The 23,522-nt window shown below is 42.1% G+C and overlaps 1 protein-coding gene and 4 non-coding genes across 5 annotated transcripts; 1 reads left to right on the plus strand and 4 right to left on the minus strand.

The window, feature by feature from the left end:
- Positions 1 to 321: 321 nt before the first annotated feature.
- Positions 322 to 2,457, minus strand: ABT1 (activator of basal transcription 1). The gene is made up of 3 exons (XM_058555061.1): positions 2,196 to 2,457; positions 1,305 to 1,510; positions 322 to 1,185 (listed from the first exon to the last, which is right to left on the minus strand). Exons 1-3 carry the CDS (start codon positions 2,434 to 2,436, stop codon positions 823 to 825), a joined length of 810 nt encoding a protein of 269 aa, XP_058411044.1. The 5' UTR covers positions 2,437 to 2,457; the 3' UTR covers positions 322 to 822.
- Positions 2,458 to 4,800: 2,343 nt separating this feature from the next.
- On the minus strand, positions 4,801 to 4,890 carry TRNAY-GUA (transfer RNA tyrosine (anticodon GUA)). The gene is given in 2 exon segments: positions 4,801 to 4,836; positions 4,854 to 4,890. It is a non-coding gene; the product is annotated as a tRNA-Tyr (tRNA).
- A 12,914-nt stretch (positions 4,891 to 17,804) lies between these two features.
- Positions 17,805 to 17,893, minus strand: TRNAY-GUA (transfer RNA tyrosine (anticodon GUA)). Its single transcript is given in 2 exon segments — positions 17,805 to 17,840; positions 17,857 to 17,893. It is a non-coding gene; the product is annotated as a tRNA-Tyr (tRNA).
- A 3,375-nt stretch (positions 17,894 to 21,268) lies between these two features.
- On the plus strand, positions 21,269 to 21,341 carry TRNAA-AGC (transfer RNA alanine (anticodon AGC)). Its single transcript has one exon. It is a non-coding gene; the product is annotated as a tRNA-Ala (tRNA).
- Positions 21,342 to 23,222: 1,881 nt separating this feature from the next.
- On the minus strand, positions 23,223 to 23,315 carry TRNAY-GUA (transfer RNA tyrosine (anticodon GUA)). Its single transcript has 2 exons — positions 23,279 to 23,315; positions 23,223 to 23,258 (listed from the first exon to the last, which is right to left on the minus strand). It is a non-coding gene; the product is annotated as a tRNA-Tyr (tRNA).
- Between the last annotated feature and the right edge of the window lie 207 nt (positions 23,316 to 23,522).

The raw sequence follows: 23,522 nt of genomic DNA on the forward strand, positions 1-23,522 counted from the left end.
CTCCCACGGCTCCCACTCTACTCCTTATACATATCTACCATGATCTCTGTAGTACTTCTATACATTTACTTCTTAAATATCTGTCTCTTTGCAGTAGACCGTAAGACTCTTATGTTATCATACAGTGACTTAGTAATGGCTGAATTAGATAACTGACTAATAAAACAGACTAAGAAATTAATTAGATAGATAGAAAAGGATCCAGGTTGAATGGGGGAGCTCTGAGATCAGGAGATAGAGTGACGGTGAGTGAATGAGACATAAGGAAATGGAAGTTGGAACTTATCCAACAGCCCCCCCCCCCCGATAAACTACAAAGGCATATAAAAAATACATGTTTTCTTTTCTATAAATACATTTGGAAAGTGGCTCCCAACTCAGTTCCATCCCATTACCCCGTCTCTGTTAATCTTTTCTAAAAAGGATGTTGCTGCTGCCCTTACCTTTGGTTGGTAAATAGCTACCTGGACTAGCCATTATCACTCTAGCTTTAAGTAGAGGCTCTGTCTGGAGCCAGGAAGTAGGATTTTTATAGGGCCCCACTGGGCAGGAGGCAGACAGCCAAGAATCAAACAAGACAAACAGCCATCTGCAGTGGTCATAATCGTGCTAGTATGAATTAGGTGCTTCAGCCAGGAATGTGTAAGAGTTGGAGGGTGATGGAGAGGCCCACAAAACTTCTACATCTGGGCACTCACCAGAGACTCCTGGTCTGAGAAACACAATAAAATGTCTGCTTGGCTAGTCATTATCAGGTACAGGAAGCAGGGCTGGGCTAGGAGGTGCAAGGGGGCTCCCTGCCCCTCAAGAGTCCTGGACCAGTCAGGGTTCCTCCCGGCTTTCTGAGGGTGGCGGTGCTCCAAAGATCTTAGCAAGGAGCCCTCGGTTAGACCGGGCCTGGTCCTGCACATTAGCCAGGCGAGCCCGTTCACGTCCCCCTGGACGAGCTGCCTTCCGGGCCCTAAGCTCCTGCTCAGTAGGACGCTGGGCAAAGGACCAGGAGCCATCTGGGCGAGAAGAGTCCCCATCAGCAGCAAGGAAGCGCTGTCCCCGCTCCACACTTCGAAGATAGAAGTCAGTCTCTCGCTTGGCCTGGGCAACCTCGGCCCTCAGGCGCTGCCTGCGCACCTGGCGCTCAAAGGCAAGATGCTCGCTGAGGTGGGACCAGGTGAACCGGTGCAGGTACTACGGACAGGAAAACAAGAAAAGATCAGGGTAGAGTAGGTCAGGGATGGAGAGGCGTCTGGGCTAGGGGTGCGAAGGCGGGAGGATGAGAGGTGCAGCACCCAAGTCTCTCCCCTCACCTTGAGGTTCCATAGGTCATAACGGAAGGGGCTGCGCCTGCGGGCCCCCATGGGCGTGTTGTGCAGACTGGCCGCCACTCGCTTGGCTATTCGCTTGTCCCGGAACTCCACCCAGCCCTCGGTGTAGTCCTTGCTGTACTTGGACCGCTTTTTTCCTCCCGTGGCAGAAGCTGCCGCTGCCTTCTTCTTGCGCCTCACGAACCCATCTGCGCGCCAAAGACAGAGAAGTGGTCAAGAAGGCCTACGAAGCGCCCACTCAACTCATATCCCACTCCCCGAGTCCTCCAATCCTGCCCGCGGGCCAGGACCCCAGCTCAAGGTCTTTGCCTGGAAGAGGAGAACTACAGGTCCACCCTTTCCCCCCTGCACCCTTCCCCATGTCTAGCTCAATCTTTTCCTCAAATGTCAACATCAGGAAATCAGGTCTGTCCTGAACATTCTATTCAAAACCCGCACAGACCCCCAAACCCAACTCTAATTAGTGCCTGTAGGAGAGCTGAGGGCGGCTGATCATATAGTGTCTCTCTACCTTGGCCGGGATGACAAAGGGGATGTGTTTAGTGAAAATGCCACTGAGATTTTTATTCAGGCTGTCCTCATTTAACAAACTAGTACATTCAAGTCAGAAAAGAGGGGCGGGCGGAGCTGAGGGTAGAATCCAAAGGTAAGTATCCGAGAACTAAGGCTCAGCTAGGCACACTGAGCCACCCACACCCGACCCCAGCCTCCTAACAGACACGCGCACTACACATTTACCAAAGGAGCCCGGCGCCGGTCCCGTGCCCAGCAGCGCCTCGGACCCACGCAGCCGAGGCAACAAGACGCGCATGCGTGCTCACCGCTCAGCGAGAGCCACACTCCTTCCTTCACCGCAAAGGCCTGCGCACTTACCCTCGGGCTGGAAAAAAACGCGCCCGACCTCGCCGTAAGCGCTGAGAAGGTTCCGGACGTGCAGAGGCCGAAAGCGGGGCGGGATGTGGCCCAGGTACACAATACCTGGCACCACCCGCTTCTTGCCGCCGCAAGCCGCCTCTTCAGATTCCTCCTGCTCCTCCTCCGCCTCTGGTTTCTCGTCTCTCCCTTCCAGAAGCTCCTGCTCCGCCGTTTCCTTCTCTGATTCCTCTGCCTCCATGCTTGCCGATACGTGAGACACGACAGCCGTAAAGCGCCGCGCCGTCAGGGGCGCATCCTGTGCGACGGCCTGCGTTGAGGAGGCGGGGCCGATGCGGATGGTGACAAAGGAAAGAACAAGATTGGGCGGTGCAGGCAGATCCGGGCCGAGGGGGGAGGGAGGATGTGGCGTCGCAGGTCGTCCGGGAGATTCAAAGCGTGGAGCAGGGTCCGAGGCTGAGGATAGCTAAACTGACCTGACTCCTGAGCTGGGAAGGCAGAAGCGGAAGAGGCAGATCCCCAAGTGTAACACACCCTATGGAACGCTTTAAAGAGACACAAAAAGGCGAGAGGAGGCAGGCTCTTCCAGAAATCTTGGAGAACTGTTTTCGGGTCTGGGCGGAGGTTTCTTGGTGTTCTAGCGATGAAAATAGCATTTTACCCAAGGGACCCGGGTGCGACTCCGGTTGGGAGATGACTCACCTTTTAAAGTTTACTTAAATTTCAATTTTTAAAATTAATTGAGTTCTGAAATTTTAATTTTTCAAAGTTTAGCTTAGAGCTTTGAATATTTTTAAACTTAAGTTTTGAAAATGTAATTTAACTTTGCAAATACAACTTAGAGAAATTTAAGTAGTTTAATTTTTGAAAATTTTAGTCGTGAACTTTTAGTTTAAAATATTCATTTTAAATTTGGTTTTGTGATAAGATGTCAAAAAAATTAAATGACAATTATTTTATTTTAAAAAATTATTTGGCGCCTCTTATAGATTTGTATTGAGACATTATTCATATTTATATTTATATTACAAATACATGTTGTCAGATGTACGCACGGGCCCAATTTAGGCGCCCCCGGCGTGGCGCGCTTAGTTCTGGTCTCCAGGGACGTGTCTTCACAGATTTGCCCTTAGATCACAAATTGCTTTTCCCTTTATGCACTCAACAACCACAGAAGCAGACCAGGCCCCGGCGGTTCCGCGCCAGCCAGACGGCCTGGGCGCGATCCTTACACCAAACCAGAGGCTGCTCTCCCCGCGCGGGCGCTCGGCCTTGGCCCCTTCTCGTTGCCCGAGGACGTGCCCCCCCGCCCCGGGAGCTACCTCCGCATCCTTAAGCGCCGAGCTTCCTCCGGCTCGCATGTTCCCCGGGCAAGAGTGCAAAGGGCCTAGCCCTGGAATGCATAAAAATAATCCCACCGGCTTTCTAGAAGGAGCCAGAGACGAGTTTGAGGATAAATCCGCGCTTGCTGCAGCGGTACATCACGTCCCTTTCCAATGGGGGCGCAAAGTAACCCAGAGGACCTAAGCAGGGGGGCAGATGTGTCCACAGTCACGATTCCAGGTGACAGCTATAGCGGGACAGGCCTCTAAGTATATTTCTTTATTTTTTTTTATTATGTGTGTGTGTGAGAGAGATCAGCCCTGTGCTAACACCTACCAATCCTCTTTTTTTGCTGAGGAAGACTGGCCCTGGGCTAATATCCGTGCCATCTTCCCCCACTTTATATGGGACCTCGCCACATCATGGCTTGCGAGGGGGAAGGGCGGGGTGAGACGGGGGTGCGCCACTCTGGGAATCCGGGGCTGCTCAGCAGAGCGCATGCACCTAACCGCTTGTGCCACCTGGCCGGCCCCAACAGTAGCACCACCCCCACGCTCTTTCTTGGAGTGGTCTAAAGATTTAATAAACTAAATTCCGCAAGTTCTCACACACCTGTTTCATTAATTTTATTGAAGAGAATTGTCCGTTGCTTTCTGCTGCTTTTTTGGAGAGGAGAGAGGGTGGAGAGAGAGAACAGACTTGGTCCAGCTTTTAATTCTTAACACGAACGTCTTCAAAACACTGAGCAACAGTGAATGAAAATGAGAGTACATCTTGGGATTGCTTCAAAAGATCGGGTGCGGGGAGAGGGACATGTTGGAGAATAGATGATGTCAGTAGTGCCAATGTGATGGCTACGATGGTAATTGATGCTATTTCCTCTACCTTGTGTATGTTTGAAATTGTCATTAAGAAAACTGTCTATTCACCTAAGTATCAGCATAACAGAGCCCTAAAGAACTTCCGAAAAATTTAAAATGAAAACCTTGGGGCAGGGAATCCTTCGCATTCTCCACACTCTCCACGACCCCTTCTCGACTGGTGAAAAGATAGGCTCCCTGGAGACCCCGTCTTCAAGCGACCCAGTTGACCCTCCGTGAAGCAACCTTTGTTAGCAGCTTCCTGTGTATGTACCTGAGGATCGTTCTTCTATTGATTGATTGTCCTATGAGTTCACCTGTGAGCACAAGTGACAGTCTACTGCTCACTGTATTCAAATTTTCTTTTGTGTGTTAGGGGTCCAGGACTGCAGAGTGTCAATGAAAACCTTTCAAAGGGTAGCTCCTTCGAGCCGGATTCGAACCAGCGACCTAAGGATGACTATGATCAAACAACCTACAGTCCTCCGCTCTACCAACTGAGCTATCGAAGGATATGAAGTGGGTGCTCTTAGATACTTTAAATGATGTTTATCCTAATAGTTTTGTTTTTACTACATGTTTATTTCAAAAACGTAAGCTAACACGAAAGAGTTTTCTAGGGTGCTGGAAATATTCTAAAATTGATATGGGTAGCGATTATAGAAGTATATTAAAAAATTAATGCCCTTGAACACTTAAGATTTGTGCTTTTTTACTGTGTTTTAGGTCTTAAAAAAAAAAACAAAACTCACCACCAATGTTAGTTGTCCTGCTCCCTTAGGTATAATATAGATAGGACCATCACCTTAATTACTCCTGCTGTCCCACTACCGAGTCCACTTCCTTTATCAAACGTGATCGATAAATAAGGTTATCCTAAATATAAATAACTGGGTTGAACAGGGACCTACCATCTTGAAGCGGAGTTCCTGCCCAGTTCACTTTGGAAACATTGCAACTCTCCTTTTCAAAGGATGAGGAAAATAATACGTAGACACAGATGTACTAGACAAAACATGAGAGGCATTATGTGTGCGCGTGTGTATTTAGGAACTGAGTGGCTCATATTATATCGCACAATTATAGTGGGGCGAATAAATGAAACACACATCTCCCCAAATTTAAAAAAAGAAACGTAGACATTCCATTTATAGGGATGCCGTCATGCATTGCTAATGGGTGCCTATAGTGGCATTCAGCTTCCTGGCATCTAAGACAGAAATGAACACCAATGAAAAAAATTAAGAAGCCATCTGGACAGACTTTTCTAATGATCAATTTATGGAAAAGATTCTGGTGAATTTGGCTATAAAAATCACTGCTTATTAAAATCAAAGTTCTCCATAATTCTAGTCTTGAAAAAATAAATTTTTCTTCAAAAGTTCCTGTTCAATGATTTCCATGAGAAAAATCTGCAGCACATAATTAATATTTAATTCAGTTATTCAGTTCCTTTCCATGAGAAACTAAGAATATATGGTCTAGTACATTTCTTTCCAATAATCTAACCTAATCTGGGGAAAATATGAGAAGCCAGAGTAGAAAAAGCCTATCGAGATGGACAGTTTCTGTGTAAGAAGTTCTCTTGCACATATCAAGTGTCCTATCTGAGCACTGGACACTAGGCATGAAAGCAGCAAAACCTCAGGATCTCAGTTCACATCCTCTCTTAAATGAAAACTTCACCAATTTTCACAGAGAGTAGCAATGGGGCCTGAAAAAAGATTCGATATTTTTCTCATCAACAAGTGCTAAGGTACAAGTGCTCATTTGAGATCCCAAAGCCTCATGTCTCACAGTCACACTGTATTGCAGAGTTGATTTTAGTCTGAAAAACTCCAATAGTCGATCTCGCCAAGTATTTCTTTTACCTGTAAACTAATCTGAGCACAAGATTCACACTTCAGGGTCCTTAAAGTTGCAATTCCATCTGCCTGGAATGTTTCCCCTGGTAGTCCTCTGGGGATACAAGGGTAAATAATCCACACCTCTTCATGCAAGACTTACAGGTCATCTTGTAGGAAGACTTCCTTCTTCCTCTTCTTTCAGAATCTGGTGTCAGAGCTACCCTTCTCTTCCCTCTTGCTTCAGACCCAAGTTCAGAACTGGCTTATGGGTAAATCTGACTCTCCTGAATTATGCCTGGAAATTCATCATCATCACTTGATTATAATCTACACTCACTCTGTACTTTCTCTATTATATTTGCACCTTCCCAACTTGCTAATTGAGTCCTGGGTGGTTCTGACTCAATCTTGCCCTTTTCTCCTAAAGCTTACAGACAACCCTAATACTTCAATGGAATACTACTCAGCAATGAAAAAGGAATGCAGGTAACGACAGGGATAATTTCATATGCATTGTGCTGAATAAAAGAAGCCCTATACAAAAGGCTACATACTATATTATTCCATTCATATGACATTCTCACAAGGATAAAACTATCGGGACAGAAAACATCCATAATTACCAGAGTAGAATGTAGGAGAAGGGATTCACTACAAAAGGAGCATGGGGAAATTTTGAGAAGTGATGTAACTATTTTATATCTTGATTGTAGTTGTGGTTACATGACTGTATACACTTGTCAAAATTCACTGCAATAAAAAGGGTCACTTTACTGTATGTAAATTTACCCTAATTTTAAAAATGGGAAAAGAAACTTTCAAAAAATTAAAGCAGGTGAAAAGTTAAAGTGTTAGGTTAGAACTTATTAAAAAATCAATCAATGTAACCATCTTATTATCAGACAAAAAGAAAAAACTATATGATTATCTCAATAGGTGCAGAAAAAACATATGACAAAATTAGGATATATTCCTAAAAAAATTTCTGCAAACTAGTAATGTAAGAAAATTTCCTCAACCTATAAAAGACATATTTGAAAATCCTACAGTTAACATCACATTTAATGGTGAAAGACTGAATGCTTTGGTCCTAAGATCAGGTCTAGAGCAAGGATGTCCAGTGTCATGACTTCTATTCAACATTAGTGGTGAAAGACTGAATGCTTTGGTCCTAAGATCAGGTCTAGAGCAAGGATGTTCACTGTCGTGACTTCTATTCAACATTATCCTGGAGGTTCTAGCCAGTGCAATAAGGCAAGAAAGAGAAATAAAATCCTATGAATTTGAAGGGAAAAGGTAAAACTATATTTGCATGTGACATGATATATCTATGAAAAAAATCCTGATGAATCTACTATAAAGCTACAATAAACAATAAGTGAGTTTACCAAAACTGTAGGACACAACTATAATAAATTATAATTCTATTTATTATTAAGTATTCCTATTTATTAACAACGAATAGCTGGAATTTGAAATATAAAATACCATTTGGAATGGTATAAAAAGTGTGAGATATTTGGAGATAAGTTTAACAAAATACAATGAAAACAACACATTTGAATACCATTTCCATGACGGAAAACAATATTCTTCAGATGTCAATTCTTCCAAATTGACTTATACATTTAATGCCACCCAATTAAAATCTCAGTGAGCGTTTTTGTAGAAGTTGACAAGCTGATTCTAAAATTTATATAGACATGCAAAAGATGCAAAATATCCAAAACAATTTTGAAGAACAAAGTTGGAGGACTTAACACTACCTGATTTCAAGACTTACTATAAAGTTATATAAAGTCCAGAAAAATATACCTACATAAATACATGGTCATTTGATTTTGACATAGATGCCAAGATAATTCAATATGGAAAAGACAGTCCTTAACAAATGGTGCCGGAAAATTTATGTATTCACATGCTAGTAAATGAACTTAGACCCTTTTACAATACAACACACAAAAAAATAACTCAAAATGGATCAAAAATGTAAGAACTAAAATTATGAAATTTCTAGAAGAAAACATAGGAAAAAATCTTGTAACTTTAGGTTAAGCAAAAAATTCTTAAATAGGACACAAAAAGCATAAACCATAAAGAAAAAAATGATAAGTTGGACTTCATCAAAGTTTAAAAAACATCTGCTCCACAAAAAACACTTAAGTAGTTAAAAGGCAAGTCACAGATTGGGAAAAAAAAATATGCAAAACATTTAGATAAGTGTTTAAGTGATAAGTGATGAAGGACTTGTATCCAGAATATATAACACACTCTTAAAGCTCAATAATGAGACATGTCATTTTTTTAAAATGGGCAAATGATTTGAAGATATTTCACAAAAGAAAATGTACAGATGGCTAATAAGCACATGATAAGATACTCAATATCATTATTCAGTAGGGAAATGCAAATTAAAGCCACAAAGAGATACCCCTACCCACCTAATAGAATGACTAAAGTTTAAAAATAAAAGAAACTGACAGTGCCAAGCACTGGGAAGGATGTGGAACAACTGAAATTCTCATATATAGCTGCTGGGAATGCAAAATGGTACACCTTAGAAAAGACTGTCAGTTTTTTTAAATAAAATTATACATATACTTACTGTAATCAAGCAATCCCACTCCTAGTTATTTACCCAAAGGAAATGAAAACACATGTCCACACAATGACCTGTTTGTGAGTGTTTATAGCAGTGTTATCCATAATTGCCAAAAACTGGAAACAAGCCAAATATCCATCAGCTGGGGAATGGATAAACAAGTTGTAATAAATCCATATAATAAAATACTACTCCACAATAAAAAGGAATAAACTGCTAATACATGGCACATTTATGAATCTTAAAAGCAGAATGTTGGGCCAGCACAGGTGGCCTAGTGGTTAAGTTTGGCATGCTCCACTTCAGTGGCCAGGGTTCAGTTCCCAGGCACAGGCCTACACCACTCATCTATCAGTGGCCATGCTGTGACGGTGGCTCACATACAAAATAGAGGAAGATTGGCAACAGATGTTAGCTCTGGACGAATCTTCCTCAGCAAAAAAAAAAGCAGAATGTTACTTGAAAGAAGTCAGTCAGTCACAATGTGTTGAAATCATACATTCAATATGATTTCATTTATAAAATTAGAAAAAAGGGAGAAGTATAAAAACCAAAATCAGATCAGGGTTGTCATGGGCTGAGAGTGGGTGGCAGAGATTGACTGCAAAAGGGCACGAGGGAACTCTTGGGGGTAAAGGAAATGTTCGATATCTTCATTGCATTTGTGGTGGTCACATAATTGTGTATATTTGCCAAAACTTATTAAAATGTACACTTTAAAAGTGTGAATTTTACAGGATATAAATTATACTTCAAAAAATCTGACATAAAGGAAAAAAAAACTTAAATAAAAGACAAACTAAGAAAAATACAAAACCAAATAAATGAGAGGTATAACAGGTTCCTGGATCAGAAGCCTCAATATTGTTGAGATGTCAAGTCCCTCAAGTTAATCTATGGATTAACTTAATCAACACAATCCTAGTCAAATCTCAGCAGGCTTTTTTTTTTGTAGAAATGGACAAGCTGATTATAAAATTTATATGGAACAGAAGAACCTAATAAGAACTTTGTCAGTTTGTTGAATAAGATCAAAGCTGGAGGACATACACTATCAAATTTCAAGATTTCCTTTCAAGCTTCAGTAATTAAGAGGAACGGGTATTGGCGTAAGGATAGGCTTACAGATTAATGGGACAGAGTAGAGGGATAGGACACAAATCCACAAAAATATTGTCAATCTATTTGTTTTTTAATAGACTTTTTTTTTGAGCAGTTTTAGGTTCACAGCAAAATTGAGCAGCAAGTATGGAAAGTTCCAGTATACCTCCTGCCCCCCTTAACAAACACAGCCTCCCCCTCTATCAATATTCACACCAGAGTGTACATTTGTTACAATCAATGAACTTACATTGATACATCATTATCACCCAAAGTCCATAGTTTATATTAGGGTTCACTCTTGGTGTACATTCTACCAAGTTTGACAAATGTATCCACCATTATAGTATATCGAATAGTTTCATTGCCCTAAAAATCCTCTGTACTCTACCTATCATCCCTCCCTCCCTCCACTCCCCTGAGCCCTATCAACCACTGATTTTTTACTATCTCCACAGTTTTGCCTTTTCCAGAATGTTATATATTTGGAATCATATAGCATGTACGATTTTCATACATACAGATTGGCGCCTTTCACTTAGTAACATGCATGTAAGTTTCCTCCATGTCTTTTCATGGCTTGATAGCTCATTTCTTTTTAGCACTGAATAATATTCTCTTGTCTGGATGTACCACAGTTTTGTTTATCCATTCGTCTACTAAAGGACATCTTGATTGCATCCAAGTTTTGGCAATTATGAATAAAGCTGCTATAAACATTGTGTGCAGGTTTTTGTATGGACATAGATTTTCAACTTGTTTGGGTAAATAATGAGCATGATTACTGGACTGTATGGTAAGGGTATGTTTAGTTTTGAAAGAAACTGCCAAACTCTTCCAAATTGCCTGTATCATTTTGCATTCCCAACAACAATGAAGGAGAGTTCCTATTGCTCCATATCCTCATCAGCATTTAGTGTTGTCAGTGTTTTGGATTTTGGCCATTCTAATAGGTAGGCAGTAGTATCTCATTGTATTTTAAATTTACAATTCTCTAATTATATACTATGTGGAATATCTTTTCTTATTTTCCATCTGTTAATTTTCTTTGGGGAATTGTCCGCTCAGATCTTTTGCCCATTTTTTAATCAAGTTGTTTATTTTCTTGTTGTTGTGTTTTAAGAGCTCTTTGTATATTTTGGATAGCAGTCCTTTATCAGCTATGTCTTTTGAAAATATTTTCTCTCAGTCTGTGGCTTGTCTTACTCTTTTGATGGTGTCTTTTTGCAGAACCAGAAGTTTTTAATTTTAATAAAGTCCAGCTTATCAATTATTTTTTTCATGAACCATACCTTTGGTATTGTGTCTAAAAAGTCATCACCATACTTAGGTTCATCTACATTTTCTCCTGCATTATCTTCTAGTAATATTATAGTTTTGCATTTCACAGTTAGGTCTATAATCATTTTGAGTTAATTTTGTGATTCATTTTTTTTGCATGTGGATATCCAGTTGTTCCAACATCATTTGTTGAAAATACTGTTGATTGATTTTTGCCAAAAGGACAAGCTAATTCAACAGAGAAAGGATAGGCTTTCAATAACTGATGCTGGTACAACTGGACATTCATATATAAAACAAACAAAAAAATATTTGACCCTACATCAATACCATATAAAATAGTTAATACAAACTTGATCGTAGACCTAAATGTAAGAGGTAAAACTGTAAAAGTTCCAGAAGAAAATCTTTATGACCTTTGATTAGGCAAAAAATTCTTAGAAAGAACACAAAAAAATATAAAGTACAAAAGAAAAAAATTGATAAATTGGAATTCATCAAAATTTAAAATGTTTGCTCTTCAAAAGATGCTAAGAAAATGAAAAGTCAACCCACAGACTAGGAGAAAATATTTGAAGAACAAATACCTGAAACAAAACTTTCGTCTAAAATATATAAAGCACTCTTACAACTTAATAAGGAGGCAAACAATGCAATTTAAAAAGCAGAGGAAGGATTTCAACAGACATTTCACCAAAGAATATATACAAATAGCAAATAACTATGTGAAAAGGTACTCAACACCATTAGCCATGAGGGAAATGCAAATTAAAACCACATGAGATGACACTACACAGGTTGTAGCGAGCAGAATTCTAAGATGGCCCTCAAGATTCCCACTCATCTCTCATAATCTCTGAATGATCCCCTCCCCATAAGTGTGGGTGGGACATGTGAATGTGTTGTGTTAATTATGCATTTGAATGGCTAACATTTAAAAGACTGACAATTCCAGGTGTTGTCTAGGATATAGAGAGACTGGAACACTCATCTATTGCTGATGAGAATGTAAAATGGTGCAGTCACTTTGGATAACAGTTGGTATTTTCTCTGCAAGTTAAATATATGCTTACCATTGGATCCAGCAACCCTACTCCTACATACTTACTGAAAATAAATGAAAACATGTGTGCACACAAAGACTTACCCTCTATTGTTTATAGTCAGATAATAGTTTGCTAGGATTGCCATAACAACATACTAGACTGGGTGACTTAGCAGAAATTTATTTTCTCAGAGTTCTGGAGGCTGGAAGTCCAAGATCAAGGTGCTGGTGGGGTTGGTTTCCCTAAAGCCTCTCTTCTTGGCTTACAGATGGCCGTCCTCTTGTTTCCTCTTTACATGGTCATTCTTCTGTACCCACATGCCCCTAGTGTCTTTCTGTGTCCCAGTCTCCTCTTCTTATAAAAACAGCAGTCAGACTGGATTAAGGCTCACCCTACTGGCCTCGTTTGTTACTCCTTAGTTACTTCTTTAAAGGCCCTATCTCCAAATACAATCTCATTCTGAGATACTGGAGATTAGGACTACAATATATGAATTGGGGAGGGGGACATAATTCTGTCCATAACAAGCAGTTTCATTAATAATAGCCAAAAACCAATAATAATAAAAAAGTTTCATCAACTGGTGAATGAATAAACAAATTGTAGTATATCCATACAATGGACTACTGCTTAACAGTAAAAAGGAATGAACTACTGATACACACAACGACAAGGATGAATCTCAAAAGCATTGTGCTAAATGAAGGAAGCCAGACTCCAAAGGCTACATACTATATGATTCTATTTGTATGACCATCTAGAAAAGGCAAAAGTATGGCGACAGAAAGCAGATCAGTGCTCCTGAAGGCACAAGTAAACTTCTTGGAGTGTTGGAAGGGTTCTATATTGTGATTGTTGTGGTAGTTATATGATTGAATATAATTTTCAAAACTCATCAAACTATACACTTAAAAGGAATGAATTTTACTGCATTTAATTTATGGTTTGATAAAGCTGACTAAAAACAAAACACAACTGGGCCGGCCTGGTAGTGCAAGAGGTTAAGTGCACGCACTCTGCTGCGGAGGCCCGGGGTTCACCAGTTCGGATCCCAGGCGCGCACCAATGCACCACTTGGTCAAACCATGCTGTGGCGGCCTCCCATATAAAGTGGAGGAAGATGGGCATGGATGTTAGCCCAGGGCCAGTCTTCCTCAGCAAAAAGTAGAGGAGGATTGGCAGATGTTAGCTCAGGGCAGATCTTCCTCACAAAAATAAACAAACAAACAAAAAAAAACAAAACTTCGGTTAACCGTACAAAAACTTCACCATTACTGAGTTTCACCCTAAGCAGTCTTTTGATCGTTGTGCACCATCTCCTTATCACAGATTCCCAGTTTACTCCTTTCTACTTGTTCTTTTACTCATAGCACGTATCAGTTTTAACATATTATACAATTATACAAATTTGCTTTCACCATGTTTTTAAGTTTCCAATGCTTTCAAGCTGATATTTTTCCTATTATATCCAATATTTTTAGTTGTCCTAAAAGTCAGATTTGCGAAAAATTATCTAGTTACCTTTCTGAAAAGCAGCATAGGAATGACTGCAAATCCTTCAGCAGTGAAGGAACCACCATGCATCATTCAGAGGTCCTAGACTTTCAGCAAACTGATGTTCTAATGAACTTTTATTTTGTCTCGCACAAGGAGAAGCCAAGTGTATTTGGCTTTTAGGAAGGAGAGTGGCCATAATAATTGATGGCCATATGGTAGAGTGTAATGGTCAATACTGCTTTTCAAAAATATTCTGATTCACAGTCTTCTATCACTTGTAGGATTATAGTTCCTTACTCCTTTGGAAATAGATGTGGCCATGTGACACATTTGTTTTGGCAAATAAGATGTCCCTTCTGGATGTTTGAGAGCTAATGAACAATCCACCAAATCCCTCTCTACCTTTACTCTGACAAAATAATTTATGATAGTAGTTGTAGAGGATCTCCAAGTCAGGTTTCCTGAGTGGAACGGAGCCCACCAGCCAAATCATGATAGACTTATGACACAGAACTAAGAGTTTATGCTTATAAGCCACTGTGATTTGGGAAGGGGGGAATGTTTGCTACCGCAATGCAACCTAACCTATTCAGGTGGATACATCCAGGAAATTTGAAAGTCTGAATTCACTAAGAAGGCTCATTCTCCTCCTAGGAAAATACCCAACAAAAACAGATGATCTTGTGCACCAGAAGTATGCTAAGAGTGTTCATAGTGGCAGTTTTTATTTTTTCTTTTCTTACAATTGTCCATGTTATATCATTGAGTGAAGAAAAAGCTCAGTGAAGCATTGCCAAGAGTCTACCTGCCAGCCTAATGTCATTTTATATTACTTTAAGCTTAGAAGTGTCTGAGATGTACTTTTTCAGTTACTCCAAGAAATGAATTCTAGGAAAATATTCTAAAATAGTCACAATTCACAGGCTGAGGCCATTTGTGGTAAGACATATTACACAATTTACTTGTTAAGTTTATGACATTTTTTCAATTCTGAAAAAGTAATTAACTAGAGAACAAGGATCCTTGTGTGATTTATTGATGTAGGCTTAGTACCTAGAAGGGTTGCTCTCCTTGGGATACTCAGTTACCACTATTAAGTAAATAGTCAAGTCCTTAAATTGAGGACGTCACCCTAATAGAAACACACAGCTGAGTTAAATTTGATGGAAAGAAGGAGAAAGAAAAACAAGGTATTGAAACACTGGTACCTCCTACCACATACATCACCACCCTTCCTATCCACTCAGGTCCTTTTGAGAATGGAAAAGGATAACTTATTTCAAAATCTTCATCCTTAGACTGAAAGTTCAAAGGGAAAATCCATAGGAACTATGAAATGCTGCCATGTATGTTTGTATTCAGATTCTCTATTTTTAATTCAAACAAAAGACAAAATAAACTGTGTCGCCTTCTGTGCTCTTCAGAACACAGATTTATAGACAGTAGCAAAGTACTGTGGGTGCTGAACTGCAATTTCGTGCTAGAGCGAATGGTTTGCATATGTTTGGCCTCCCGTTCAAGGCATGGCCTCCTTATCTTTCCCCCAAACTACTTAAAACAAACTGTTGCTCTCCTCTCGATTGTCAGCATTTAATCATCTTTACCTGTACATCTGGGACAATGAATCGCTGGATAAACACACACGACGCCCTTGCTCACCAAAATACTGTCTTGAAAAACAAGAGAAACAATGGACCAAACAAACAAGTCAGTCTGCCCTACAAGTTTAACTCCGATTGTGTTTCGCACCACAGGCTCCGGGGAGCGCGGGCCGAGTGGACCTTGTCCTTCACGGGGTCATTCCAAAGTTAACCAGGGATGTTACTGAACGTTGGACTCTTGCAACAAAGTTCACATCTGTGGTGAAACTTCTGCTCATTTCCTGCCTGTTCTGAACTGGCAGAACTGTTAAAAACGAACTTCGAAGGCTCCTTCTCTGACGACTGGGCGGGGGGGGGGGGGGGGAGGCGGAGCGGGGGCGGGAAGTGCACACAGGCAGAGTGCGTGCGGTGAACCTGGCCATGTAACCAGGCTCTGTAACCGAACTCAACGGATCTGTCTCTGGGTAAGTGCGGAGCCAAAAAGCACAACCAAGGCTGAAGTGGGTGAAGAAAAAGGTTTATTGCTTGCACAATCAATGGAGAAAACCGGGGATAGCTCCCAAAGCGGTGTCTCCCTGAGTTTAGTGCCGGGGGAGACTTTATACATCAGAGCGCAGAGGATATGTTACAACTGTGTAACAACTGGGCCCAATCAGGGCGCACGTGCAGACCATTACATAACGAGTTCAAGGTACGTATCATTACATAACGGGTCCATGGTAACTTTTGGACATTTAGAGCTGGAGCAATTTGCAGGGGTCTTGCTGCAACCGTGGAAGTTTCACTGTAGAACGGCCACATCTGCAAAAACCCAGGACATCAACCTCTGAAAAACTGCACATTTTGTTTTCTCCTTGTCTGGAAAACATCTGACAGAACATGTTAGTTATGGATCAGAGTCTCAGTAACCCTTTCCTTGCCTGGTTTCTGGTTTCAGCTCCTTCTCGCAGGCTCGCCTGCGGGGAAGCGGGTAACGCAGCCCAGTCGGGTCGCAGGAGGCGGCCGCTCCGCACGCCGCGTTTTCTCACGGTCCTGACTCAGGCAGCTCCCAGGCGGCGCACTCACTCCTCCTCTCCTGGGCCTGTCCTCACAGGTTTCCTCTCAGATCACAAAACCGCGCGAGCTGACCCTCCGCTGTACCCGAGGCGGCTTTCCCCGGCAGGCGCTCGGACTCCGCCCCTTCTCCAGCGCAAGGACGCGCCCACCAGGGGGCGCCATCCGCGCCCTCAAGGCGCCGAGCGGCCCACTAAGAGGGCCGCGCTAGGGCTCTTTTTTATTACTTATTATTCATGTTTATTATTATTGATATAATCGCCCTTGCTGGGGCCGCATATATTCTTTTCACTCCGACTCCAACCTGCTCTAAGCTATCGAGAAGGACCGAAGCGGGTGGCAAATACGAACCCAGTTACAGTGCGGGCTTGACAATTTTCCTCCGGACGGGTCCCATTTACGTTCCTAAGGGACGGGCGGCCCGGGCGGCCTCCTCAGCTCGCGGCTGCCGCGCTTCCCTCGCGCTCCCACCCGCGCACTCCTTGTTAATTTTAAGGGAGATAACTTTTTGTTAATTGTCCTCCACTCCTGCTCTGTGTTTGATGGGGGAGAGGGGATGAGCTGATTCTGTCCCCTGTTTCATCCTTAACACCGACCTCTTCTAAATACATCACTGGGCGAAATAAGAACACATCCTGGATTTGTGTAGAAAGATCAGAGGCTGGGGCGGGGTGTATATTTGGGGTAGTTGGTGCAAAACTGGTGGTTGTATCTTGGTGATGGATAGGACGAAATGCATTATACTATTTCCTACTTTGGGGTATGTTTGAAATTGTCTCTAATAAAAGGCTTCTTCAAAAATTACCAAGATAACGGAGGACCCCAAAGGCGTATCCGAATCGCCAATAAAAATTCAAGTGAAAACCTTGGGGACAGGGCTCCCTTCCCATTCCCCACACTTCTCACATGCCTTCTCAACTGAACTCCGTCGCTGAGGCTGCCTCTGGTTTGTTGATGCGGTGTAGACACGGCGGGACCCTGACCTTTAACTCGGGTGGGGGAAGATGAGGGAAGTGAGAATAAAAACTGCATTTGATGATCAGTGGCGGAGAACAAGCATGCCGCAGAGAAGCGGGGAGCGGGCAGGAGACTGGGGAGGCGGGGAGTTGAGAAGCGCGAATTTCACAAATCAAAACTAAGACTTCCTGGAAACGTCTTTCAGCGACCCAGCTGCCATTCCCTAGAACAAACAGGTTACAAGTCTATTCCGGACATCTTTTATGCATGTAAATAAGAGAAGTCAACGCGTTCATGTTTGAACGGAAACAGCAACCTAATTGGTGCTGTCTTCTGGCGACATTCTTTTGCAGGGGGAAAGGGGTTATTGCCTTATGTTTGGTACGGATCTAAATTTTACTGTGCGTTCATTGTTGGTGTCTACGATTTTCAAAATTCTCGTCCTTCGAGCCGGATTCGAACCAGCGACCTAAGGATCTCTAGTACCACACACCTACAGTCCTCCGCTCTACCAACTGAGCTATCGAAGGGCTTCCTCTGAAAGCTAACTACAATGCAGAAAATAATGTCTGTCCCGATGATTTCTGTTTTGATAATATTCTTATATTTTTTAAAGTACAATCAACTTTAAGCAGTCTTCTTAGATACTGAATGTGTTCTATATAATGATCTAGGTGGTTAGTTTCATGGGTTTATAAATATGTAAAATTCATTGGGTTGTACATTAAAATGTTAGGATGTTACTCTATGTATATCTGTCCTGTCTGATTACTTCCTCCTTTTTCTATCAAAAGTGTCTAGGTTTGCTCGATAAATGATATGGTTGCGCTAAATACAGACTGCTGGGTTGAAGAGGATCCTAAAGTTGTGAAAAGAGCAATGTCCAATTCATTTTGGTACCACTGTGATTCTCCTTTCTGAAAGTCTAATGGGAAATCGAGTATATTCATATCTCTAATGATGAAACAGTGGAGTGTTCTGTGTATGTGTAAATTTCTTAGCTGGATAAATAATTTGGTTGGTTCATATTATATTGCATAATTATAGAGGAGCAATTAAAGTGAAACAAAAACCCCTAACAATTTAAAATTGAAATATAAATATTCCTTTTCCAAAGCAAATCGTCAGACATTGAGGTTCCAGAGATTGCTGCAGCTCAGTTTCCTGGTGCTTAAAGCAGAAATAGACACAAATGGGGAATATGCTCAATTATCTGGAGAGAAAAGTCTTTCCTTGATAACATATTTAAGGAAAAGATTAAGTGAATTTCTCCATAAAATATCTGTGCTTATTAAAATACAATTTCTACAAAGCCATATTATTGAAAAAATTCCAAATTTTTCTTCAAATGGCAATCACCAATGCCTCCTAGTAGAAATATTGAGAGCACATAGTTGATATTGAACTCAGTAATTAAATCCCTTTCCATGAGAAACTAAGAAAATAGCATCTAGTAACTTTCAACATTCCTAACCTAAAAGGGAATTAGCAGCTAGAGAGGAGGGATCCTAAAAAGTGGACAGTTTCTCTTGACATTGTTGTGTCCAACCTGTGCCTTGAATGCCAGGTAAACAGCAGAGATGGCGACAAGTGGTGAAATTTCAGCCTTGTGCTGGATTCAATTGCTGCTACAGGATTGTTGTCTCTGTTGGGATGCAGACATATTACTGGGGTGACACTTAGAGGAAGAGGAAGCCCCCAGAAAGGAAACAGGAAAGACAAGTCCACTTTCCTCTTCCTCCTCCAGTCTTGCATTCTCCCTCTAGCTTCCCTTTTGGCAAAGCCTAACATGGGGCCAAGTAATAAATCAGCAATGTTGTTTACAGAGTCCCACCTCCTTTACCACAAGGCAGACTAAAGAAGGATAAGTCTCCTAGTCTTTTCAGGCTGCTATAACAAAAGACCACAGTCTGTGTGGCTTAAACAACAGAAATTTATTTTCTCATAGTACTGGAGGCTAGGAAGTCCAAGATCAAGATGACAGCCATTCCGTTCCTGGTGAGAGCTCTATTCCTGGCTTGCGGTCATCCACCTCTGGCTGTGTCTTCACATGGTAGAGAGAGAAAGAAAAAGCAAGCTCTCTGGTGTCCCACCTTATAAGGACACTCATCCTATGGGATCAGGGCTCCATCCTTATGACCTCATTAACCTTGATTACTTCCTTATTCCAAATACAGTTGCATTGGGGGTTAGAGATTCAACATATGAATTTTGGAGGAACACGACTCAGTCCAGAGCAGTGAGCTTAGAGTTGAGTCAATAGTTTAACAACTAGTGAAAGTTCCATGTGAATTTCAAGATAATATTCTTGATCTTCATTTTACCTCTGTGGAAACTAAGTGGTTGGAAAATGTAATACTTAATTTAATGTTACTGGAAACTAGAACCCCCAGCTCATGGTTGAGAGCCCCCAGACAAACCAATCACTCCCAATTCAGTCAGTCACCCTAAAGCTCAGTCATGGGTCTGAGCTGTGGAATTGGGCTACTTTCTTTCATTCCAGTTCTACACCCCCACCCTTAATAAAATCATGGAAAATAAACAGAGAGCAAAGAATGAGTGGAGGCCAAACTGACTTCTGTAGCTGGGTAAATTTTGTCCAGGGAAGAGTAAGGAGAAAGCACCCAGCTGGTGGTGAGAAACAAGCAAGGCTGACCTTGAGCCAAGTTTTGAGATGAATGGTACTTTTCTACACACACTTGGAACACCTGTGCTTTGAACTCTCTTGTCGAAGAAGGGTGTTGGGGCAGGAAGGTGGAGGGTTTCCTCCCACAGAAAATTATCCACTTTTTTGTCAGCCCTGATTCCAGTGCAAAAACAAAAGAGAAGAGCAAGCATTAAGGGCATTGTAAGGGTCTTGGAAAGGCCTGCTCGGCATGCCCTGCACTGCATGGGGACATAGAGTTAACTTCCTAAATAAGATCTTTCACTTTCTCCATTTCAATTTTGATCACTTTGTCCCAATTTCACTGAGACTAGAAAATAGCATCGAAAAAAAAAGTCTCTAATGATGGAATTTCAGGCAAAGAAGCAGTTGAAGGTGTAGAAGTTGGGTGAGTGCCTTCGTATGGCTTTCTGGCAAGGGATGGACCTCTGGCAATGCCTGAGACTTCTCTTCAGAACTAGCTCTGAAGAGTACCTAGCACCTAGTATAGTACCTGGTACCTAGTATTCAATAGGCCCAGAAGAAAAAGAAGCAACTACTGCCTTTCTTTTTTGCAAGAACTCCGGATCTAAGCCTGCAGCCATAATTATATTCGCTTTTCCTATTAATGTTTACCTTAGAAAAATAACTTGTACACCACTCGATCGAAACTGGGACTACAGAAGCCAGAATGAAGGGAGAAATTAACTGGGGCAAGAGTCCCCTTGTGGTCATGCGGCCACCGATGTTGATTTAAGAAAAAAAGCCAGACAGAAAGCGGATCTAAGGGGACATTCATAGGGACTCTGGAGAATGTGTTTCTGGCGCAGGCAGAGTCAATCGGTGGAAAATTTAGGGGTGCAGGGATTGGCAGAAACTATTAGGAAAGCCAAAGCCGAGGCTCATTGCTTGAGAAACTCGATTTTCCCTCCTGGACGTACCTGCACTTTCCTTCCGGTTCCCTGTTTCCGTAGATAAGATTCCAGTGGTAAACTCTTGCCCAATTTCAAAGACACGAGTTTCTGTGGACTCCACGCCCTGGTCTACCCGCAGTTTTCTCCCGACAGGATCCAGCAACGTAGTACAGGTTACAGGTGGCGCTGAGGGGCGGATTCGTCGTGGGGCTGTTGGATCACCATTGTTCCGCAGTCCCGCCCTTGGTCCTGTTGGCTAACGCCGGCTACAAACTGAAGTGGCAGCTAGTGCTGAATTATTTTCAGATATTAAAGTGGGTGAGGGAGAAAAACCCATACGTCGGGGTGGGGAATTAGCTCAAATGGTAGAGCGCTCGCTTAGCATGCGAGAGGTAGCGGGATCGATGCCCGCATTCTCCAATTTTGCGTTCTTTCCGTTTGGTCTTTACGCCCATGCTCTTATAAATACCTTGCTAAAACATTACCAGCTAATGGCAAATCATTATAGGGGTGGCCTGTCCTTCAAGAACCACGAACTCAAGGTTACCTCGCCTTCCATGAAGACCCGTACCCTGAGGTTTCTTCGTCTTCTGGGAGAGGCAAGGTTGAATTCTTTGGGATTTCTCTCACATTTTGCAGATTTGAATATCAGTCTCAGCCAGGTGGATTTACAAATTTACATTTCAATTATGCATTAATGTTGCATTTTTAATTTTCAAAATCTATTTCCCACATATGCCACCCATTGAGGGCCACCTCAAGTCCTTACAGCGGGAACAGATGATTTCCATTTCTCAGTGAGATGTTGAAGAGCCAGAATACATGCATATGTTTGAGATTTATTTTAATATTCACTCTTTCTCTTCTGGAGTCATTTGGCTGTATCTTCGGAGGTGGTGGTGTTGTTGCTGCTACTAATACTGGACTATGGCAGAATAAAGCCTAAATATGGGAGGGATGCTGCTACTAATACTGGACTATGGCAGAATAAGGCCTAAATATGGGAGGAAAATTGAGCTGGGGAACCTATCTGGATTGGAATCTATGGTGCGTGGCGAGAAGCTCAGTCCAGGACTATCTAATAAACTTTGCATCCAAGGCCCTAATGTTATCTTTGAAAAGAAAATTGGACCATTTTTCTTTTTTACTCTTTTGCCTCCAATTAGCTTTCAAAAATCAAGGAGTTAATAGGGAGCTATCGGTTTAGACCAGTTCCTACCCCTTAATATGGTAGTTTCCAATGCGTGTTAGGCAGTAGTTCTCAAACCACTACTCTGATTCCACAAGTCTGGGCTTCTGTGTTCTATATTACCTCTCCAGGTGGTTCTGATACGTACCAAAATTTTGAGAATCATTTACTTAAAGAATAAAAGTTCTGAATCATGAGAAGGAAGATAAAAGAAATTGCCAGGCACAAAATCCTCAGACAATTCTTCCTTACTTTGATCTAGTATCTTTGAGTTGAGGACTCTTCCTTAGGTATTTGGGATCACATTTTTGAGACATGGTAGAGGTGAGATTAATATATTTTAATAAGATTGGCACAAAATTAGCAAATGCTTTCTACCTTTTGAGATAATTCCCAAAATGGGTAGAAAATCCTATCCAGTTTTTCCCTTGTCTATTATTTTTTCTCCTAAAATTTTTGTTTCTCTTCTAGAGTTGGTTCTCAAAACTTGCAGCACATTAAAATCACCTGAAAGCTTTTAAAACTACCAATGCCTGGGTCCCATCTAAAGTGGCCCAAACATAGCTGCGTTGTAAAATCTCCCCAGGCGATTCGGATAACCACCAACTTTTCTCAGCCAGGGTTGAGAGCCATGGTTACATAATTAAACGGAGAACCGCGAGCAGTGCCTCTGAATTTTAACCCGCCCCCCAGCCGGTGGGCAGCTGGAAAAATAGCCTTCCCAGCGATAGGAACACTAAGCCCACCAGGGGGCGCGCGTGCCCACCAATTACCCCCAGGTCTGCGTCGTTCCTACCAGCCCACCCCTCTCCCCGGCTCCGGATTTCCGCGTTGTGGGGCGAATACCCACCTCTGGACCCCTAGCCCCGTGGGACCACCTCTGATCCGCCTCGTCTGGGCTCAGGACATCTCTGCGGCCCCAGCTGTATATGAACTATGGGGCTGAAGTTAGATTGTTATTAATTGTTAATAATTGTTACGGAGAATAATAATTTTAAAACTTAGACTTGCTGCACAACAAGAATAGAGTTAAAAAAAATGCACACCGAGGAAATGTATAACTGAGATGACTTTTTGAGTGTGGACATGAAAAACAACGCAAAAACGTGAACTCCTTCGAGCCGGATTCGAACCAGCGACCTAAGGATGCCTGAACATCTAACATCCACTACAGTCCTCCGCTCTACCAACTGAGCTATCGAAGGAATCACACGCCTGCGTTTACCCGCCGAGGATGCCATCTCTGCGTAAGGCTGGGAGACCGTAGGCGCCTGCTGCTTTATTGATTGGTGTTGTTGACAAGTTTGTTCAGCCGCCTCCACGTTTTTTCTGTAATCCAGGACCCCTTCGGAACTAACGCTCAAAGGTCCCCTGCCCTGGACCAAGGGAAAACGGGAGCACCCACTGATTTG

Source organism: Diceros bicornis, chromosome 14 (assembly GCF_020826845.1).
Source record: "Diceros bicornis minor isolate mBicDic1 chromosome 14, mDicBic1.mat.cur, whole genome shotgun sequence".
NCBI lineage: Eukaryota > Metazoa > Chordata > Mammalia > Perissodactyla > Rhinocerotidae > Diceros > Diceros bicornis.